This window comes from Ammodytes marinus, assembly GCF_949987685.1.
Source record: "Ammodytes marinus genome assembly, chromosome: 16".
NCBI classification, from domain to species: Eukaryota; Metazoa; Chordata; class Actinopteri; order Uranoscopiformes; family Ammodytidae; genus Ammodytes; species Ammodytes marinus.
In genome coordinates, this window is record NC_137220.1 from 523602 (window position 1) to 531101 (window position 7500).

The window sequence follows — 7500 nt, forward strand, 5'->3', positions numbered from 1 at the left end:
TCTACGGCCTTCTTCTTCCCCGACCACACACCCCTCTCTCTCCCGTATAAATCAGTAAAGTGATTTTTGAAATACTGGCTGGGAGTCATATTGACTTCATACTGGCAGCTTTCGCTGTAGTTTCACCATTTCCTGGTGTGTCCCCTTCAAAATAAAACTTCCAACAAGCGAAAATATGGCAAAAAAAAAGAAAAAAAATGGCAATGGGGCGCACGGATTACTGTCCAGACTCAATATAAATCATATGCATCATAGATGACATGAAAGAACTTCATTTTTAATGGGAATTATCTATGAAAACTCTATGTAGAAAGATAGGGCTTTTAGAAGCAGCGCTGCAGCAGCAGCTGCTGAGACGTTCCATGTGTGTCTGAGAAAAGTCAGAGAGAGGCAGCAGTAAGGTAACGCGACGCGCTCCAGAGGTAGACGCAGGATGTGTGTGGGGCGCGTAAGAGGTAATGGGAAACAGATTTTATTTTTTTAAACTTGACTGGAAAGAATCTGGCTAGCTGCTTTCCATTACTTCTAGTATGAAGTAAGAAGAAGAGAAATCAAAACTAAATTTTTTCTCATCCAACATTTGGAAAGAACTTCCTAAAGCACGTTTCCACAAAACTATTTATTTCAAATTGATGATACCATACAACACTTTTAAGTGGCCACTGTTTCTTTAAATCCTCTTGAGCCCGTACTCTATATAGAACATCCAAACATTGTATTTGATTTTATAGTCAGATAGTGGGTTTCTAGACAATCTGATCAGTGACTGATCACATGCAGAGTATATAGTCCAGGCAAAATAGCGTTTTTCATAGAATAAATTGTAAAATAATTTTTTTCAGCTCAGATAATTTCTATGAGGTGTCCAGAACAACATACTAAAAGTCCTAAGAAATCCTGGTTGAGGAAATATGTTTAATTCTCATCAATCCGAGATGTGTGCCAATAAGGCGAGACACCAATACATCCAAATAGGGCAATTTTTTTCCTTTAGTCCTATCAAAATGAAACTTTACACAATGAAAGTATCCATGATAATTAAAAAAATTTGTATTACAAGTTTCTTTGAAAATGTATTTTAATATGCAAATGAGCTATACACTAATCGTACACACCCAAAATAAACCCAAATAGGCTTAATGTTTTCCTTTACTCCTACCACAATAACACTTTACATAGTAAAAGTATACATGAAAAGTAACTTTTTTTGTATTACAAGTTTCTTTTTAAATGAATTTGAATATGCACATGAGCTCCACACTTATTCAATATCCAATCATCCTACTGCCAATGGGTGATAGCGATGCTGCTTTTAGACTGGCCTCTAACCTGAAAAACTGCCTGGCTTACCTGCCAGGGGTATAACAGGTGCCTCTCATGAATTAGATTACCCCTCCCCTAGCTAGTGTAATTTTTTACTTTTTTCAGTGCCATTCCCTTTCCTATGACAAATAGACGAGATGTAGAATCACAGCCTGAAATGGCATGGATAAAGAGGAGATTGTCACACACCGTGGGACCAAGTAACTCCTTTGTCTACTTGATGCACCATACAGTGCTGCTTGAAAGTATGTGATCAGGTGGGCCAAATTGAGTGATGAAATGGACCAATGTAATGAGAGATCTTTAGAGAAGAAATTGGGCGGCACTAGATAAAACACAGATAAAACCAGCCAGGTCAGTTTAGGCCCACCAAACTGAACCCATACAGGTCAGACTTGCCAAGCTTGTGTGCATTCAGATCAGCATGATGCAACAAGAGTACTAACAAGTCTGTGTCATCACCTACTGAGACTGTGTCTTTTGTTCTGGCAGAGGTAATGGCAGTTTGGACAATGAGCACATCTGCATCGTGCTTTGCATGGTTTGTGATACACCATTTTTTGTCTTACAAGTTTCTTTGAAAATGAATTTGTATATGCAAATGAGCTATACACTAATCAAATATAGGCTACCCAAAATATGTCCTCATAGGCTTAATTTGAACCTTTACTCCTACCACATTAAAACTTTACACAATGAAAGTCTACATGAAAAGTAAAACATTTGTATTAGAAGTTAACCTATAATGGTCAAGGCTTTCCAGAAGGGGTTGGTCGAACGTCAGAACAGGGGTCACATCATACTGCAGAGCTTGAGTTGCCACAAACCTCAATGTTGAGTATATGCAGGATTCATCACTGGGATCAAGATCAATCATTGGAAGTAATGTTAGTGAAGCTCTCCCAGGGTGTTCATCTAGAAGATGCAGGATCTGCATCATACCAGACCATAATGGCCTTTGAGAGTGAAGGTGTAGGGATGTCTTCCACAAAACATCCAGCTGTGATGTTTTGTTATCTGCTGGCAACAGAGCCAGTGGCTGATGATACACAATAGGTTCACGTATAGGAGGAATCATAAAGTACTGAATGTGTATACGACCAACCGCAGCAATATCTGCAGCAGTCACTTGGATCTTTAAAGGAAAAAATGAAGCCTATGCGGACATATTTTGGGTAGCCTATATGTGATAAGTGTATAGCTAATTTGCATGTTAAAATTCATTTTCAAAGAAACTTGTAAGATAAAAATGGTGTATCACAAACCATGCAAAGCACGATGCAGATGTGCTCATTGTCCAAACTGCCATTGCCTCTGCCAGAACAAAAGACACAGTCTCAGTAGGTGATGACACAGACCTGTTAGTACTCTTGTTGCATCATGCTGATCTGAATGCACACAAGCTTGGCAAGTCTGACCTGTATGGGTTCAGTTTGGTGGGCCTAAACTGACCTGGCTGGTTTTATCTCTGTTTTATCTAGTGCCGCCCAATTTCTTCCCTAAAGATCTCTCATTACATTGGTCCATTTCATCACTCAATTTGGCCCACCTGATCACATACTTTCAAGCAGCACTGTATGGTGCATAAAGTAGACAAAGGAGTTACTTGGTCCCACGGTGTGTGACAATCTCCTCTTTCTCCATGTCATTTCAGGCTGTGATTCTACATCTCGTCTATTTGGCATAGGAAAGGGAATGGCACTGAAAAAAGTAAAAAATTACACTAGCTAGGGGAGGGGTAATCTAATTCATGAGAGGCCTGTAATACCCCTGGCAGGTAAGCCAGGCAGTTTTTCAGGTTAGAGGCCAGTCTAAAAGCAGCATCGCTATCACCCATTGGCAGTACGATGATTGGATATTGAATAAGTGTGGAGCTCATGTGCATATTCAAATTCATTTAAATAGAAACTTGTAATACAAAAAAAGTTACTTCTCAAGTATACTTTTACTATGTAAAGTTTTATTGTGGTAGGAGTAAAGGACAAAATTAAGCCTATTTGGGTTTATTTTGGGCGTGTACGATTAGTGTATAGCTCATTTGCATATTACAATTAATTTTCAAAGAAACTTGTAATACAAAATGTTTTAATTATCATGGATAATTTCATTGTGTAAAGTTTCATTTTGATAGGACTAAAGGAAAAAAAATTGCCCTATTTGGATGTATTGGTGTCTCGCCTTATTGGCACACATCTCGGATTGATGAGAATTAAACATGTTTCCCCAACTAGGATTTCTTAGGACTTTTAGTATGTTGTTCTGGACACCTCATGGAAATTATCTGAGCTGAAAAAAATTATTTTACAATTTATTCTATTTTTGGCCCCAAAATGCCTTCCTTTGCCTGGCCTAATAAGGCATGTACAGAGGAGATGTATCACTATAAGTGCACTCACCATCTACCGTGGTATTTACAACAGTTGCTCCGACTGAAGGCACTGCAGCTGGGGGGAAAAAATTAGGGAAAATTTAAACAGCTTCATATTCGGTCTGTTTTATTCATGATAAGTTGTATCAATTAAAACATTTTATTCTTAACAGGAAAAGGAAAACAACTCACTGTCACTGGCACCAGGTTTTGAGGATTGTCCACCCGCCTCCTCCTCTGCAAACATGGGAAGAAGACATAGTGTTAGATTCAGATTTTCTTTAAAAAATGGTGGCATTAGAATGAGATACACAGGATTAATGTTGGACACATGACACACAATCATGAATCCCTCTATTATTATGGGCAGGAATAGCCTACAGTGATTGGTCTTTTAAACTAGATGATTGGGTTTAAGCATTAGATTAATTATGGTTCATGCACCATGTCATAAAACAATGGTGGCTTGCTCATATCATATGTACATTTTAACAAATGTTTTGTTTATGTTGAACAAACTAACACAGCTTTAAATATTCCCATATCTGAACTTAAAACTAAACTAAATTTACTTTTTAATGATTCCTCTTATTTATTACACTTGATTGCAGTTTTGTACTCTTATCTGTATCTTTAAGATTTGACGTTGTTCTTTTGTACCTGATGATGTTACAGTGCATGACACTTCCGTGTGGCAGTTGGCCATTTGCAATACAGCCTCTTTGATCCACAGTCAGGTACACAGCGTTCCCTTTAGGGATGAGTTTTTTGTTTTGTTTCAATTAGCATGCTATTATTTTGACCCTACATTTTAATTACAATTCCATCTAGGCAACATATGTGATTTTTATTCTAGTCTGTTCACGGATTCTGTAGCTTTGTCTAACTTCTTCCGCCCTCTTCAAAAGCGAAAGTAAAACAGGGCTCAGTCAAATGCAAATGTTTTGCCATCTGATTTTCCACTTTATTCATATACAAATATACGAAACATAACAATAATAATAATTCGCCTTATCCAATAAATGTTGTTAATTACGCTTATTACGTAAAAGCAGAATTTATTATAGACTTTTCTGTTCCCACGTGCATTAATCAAACCTCTGAGCCTTACATAACAACTCATATGCTCAGCCATGTTTAAAATTGAAACCCAAAAGAGGAAGAACATTGCATTTGTTTAAAATATAGGCTATAAATTCAGATTATTTTCCAATTTTTTTATTAAAGCTGTTTGACGCATTTGGGTTTACAAGCGTCTCCACACTCCACAGCAGGATTTAGCCTACTGTTATAATAAACAATATAGGCAGAATACACAGAAGACAAAACAAAGTTGCCTATATAGACCACTCACCAAGTTCCTTTGCCTCTTGTTGGCATCCAATTTGGTTCAGTATCTCCACAGCCACTGTAACAGCTCCGTCCTCAGTAAACGTTGAAACCAGAACGTCTGCGATGTCTAAATAGCTCTTCCCCTCAACCCTCTTGCGTCTGACCCGCGGCTCTGCCCTGCGGTCCAGAAGGTTGTGGCAGAACTTCTCAAAGTTATCTTTTGCCAGATCCTCCAGTATGTATGCTAAAGCCATCTTTTTGGTTTTGGATGCCATTTCTCACCACTATAGCTCACAGACCGCGGTTTAGGTTGTTACTCCAAGAGTTCACTTCGTTATCTCGTGAACAAAGTGCTGTCCTGCAGGTTATAGGACAGGGTTTCTCAACGGGGGCGTTCGTACAACCTAGGGGGGCGCTGGGACACGAGAGCTTTTTTTTTTTTTTTTTTTTTAATAAATATATTTTAAACTTTCTTAAAAATCTTATAAATCTTTTGACTGCAAAAATAGGTTACCTGAAATAAACAGCCTATTTTAACTTTTCATGTTTCTAACCCCTCGACCTCTTTTTAACTATTCTCTCCAATGTTCTGCGGTCTGCTGACTGCAATGTTTCCCCCACGTTCACACAGCGGCGGCTATATTTTCTCCGCCGCTGCTATTAAAATCCTCCTCCTCATTATTCTACTTTTTTTCTTTCTTTTTTTTTGGTACGTAGCTCATTTTAGAAACGGGGCAATGCCTAACATAAACGCTGTCCATGCGTCGGAGGTGAATGTAACTTACTCGGCGGAAAACAGAAACTAACGGAGGGGAGCGGCTCACTGTAGAGTCCCTTTAGTCGCGCTGTCAGTTTTCCGTCAGGGCTCTGTGTATCCGGGCTCGAGACATACAAACAGATCGCGGAACATTCACTAACGAAACAGTTAGTGGCTGAGCGAAGAATGTGGACTACTGTAGGCTACTGGTGCAGATTCCACAACTCATTACTTGTGTTACAGTTTAGTACAATATGAATTCATTTATATTTGGCTGCTCCACCAGTCCAGGATAGTTAAGTTTCAGTTTCGTTTTTCATCTCCGTGTCGAACAGCTGTTCGCTCAGCTGAAGGGCTCGAGCCTCACGGAGCAGACAGCGCGAGTCAGTCTAAAGTCGGCGATGATCACTCTCTCACAAATCAAACATCTAAATGATAAAATAAAGCTATCTCTTCTTCCCTCTATCTGTCTGTATAGGGCCTATATTTCTCTCTCCACTGCACACTTAGTCACTACCACTAGTTTTAAGGAAGCAGAAGGAGGACTATACCCTCATTTTGCACTTTATTATTTTTAAATATTAGAAGATTGCAGGCAAGTAAAATACCACCAGCCACTACAGTCTCAATGATAGAGACGAATAATTACCTTTTTTTAGCTGCATTGTGCACCTGTTTTTTCCATTATAAAATGACACATGTTGTTACCTTCAATGTTTCTATTGATTAAAAAGAAAAAATAGATTACAACCAATGCTGATAGTGTTTTTTCTTTTTATGCAACCAGCCCCCTGACAGTGGGTTAAATCTGCCTATCATAGAACAGGCTCATATTGGGAATTTTTTTAAATAATTCTTATAAGAAACCAAAACAGCACAGAAAATATGTTTTATTGTTGATAGAGGATGTAGCCAAAACATATTCTTAATTGTGTGTGTGTGTGTGTGTGTGTGTGTGTGTGTGTGTGTGTGTGTGTGTGTTTATGTTTTTTTTTTTTTTTTTTTTTGGGGGGGTGCGGGTAGGGGAGGGCGATAGAGTATCTCGGTAAGGTTAGGGGGGCGTTTGCTCAAAAAAGGTTGAGAACCCCTGTTATAGGAGAAAGAGACACTCGTGGTGCCTTCAAATTCTGTGGTAAATTGTATCAGCCTACGTGAGGTTACATTTCATTTAGCTCACGCTTTTATCCAAATGAACTTCTAATAGAAGGAACAAACCCAGAACAGCAAGAACAATGTCTGATCAATGTAGATATAAATAATGGCAACACTTTACAATAAGGGTATAATGCTAAGTTACTGCTTAATACTGTAGCTAAGCATTAACTAACCATTAACTAAGCATAGTACATTTCTAACCAGCCATTATTATTTCATTAATAACTAAGCATTAAGGCTTAGCATTAACTGCTTAATAAGCATAAACTACTCATTAACTACCATAGCATTAGCTAACCATTAACTAATGGTTAATTATTGTACCCTTAGTGTAAAGTGTAATGTAGCCTATGTGTTGCAGTTATGCTATAGCATACATCAACTTTATTGAAAAGACTCAAGGTCTATTTAAACGACATACAAGACACATGCAAATTAAAAAAGGCAATTATTCAAATGTTTCCACATGGTGACTGGTATCATATACTAAGACAAAGATTTGACAGCAGCATAACGATAGAATAATGAGAATCGACAGATACATTTGTAGTTCACTCCAGATTTC

At 38.1% G+C, this 7500-nt stretch overlaps 1 protein-coding gene across 1 annotated transcript; it reads right to left on the minus strand.

Annotated features, from left to right (window-relative positions):
- Positions 1 to 3672: 3672 nt before the first annotated feature.
- LOC307262935 (apoptosis-associated speck-like protein containing a CARD) lies at positions 3673 to 5347 on the minus strand (the record flags this gene model as incomplete). The annotated part of the gene is made up of 3 exons (XM_080043957.1): positions 5046 to 5347; positions 3884 to 3928; positions 3673 to 3767 (listed from the first exon to the last, which is right to left on the minus strand). The coding sequence occupies exons 1-3, from the start codon at positions 5296 to 5298 to the stop codon at positions 3673 to 3675; spliced, it is 393 nt and encodes a 130-aa protein (XP_079900083.1). The 5' UTR covers positions 5299 to 5347.
- Positions 5348 to 7500: the final 2153 nt, after the last annotated feature.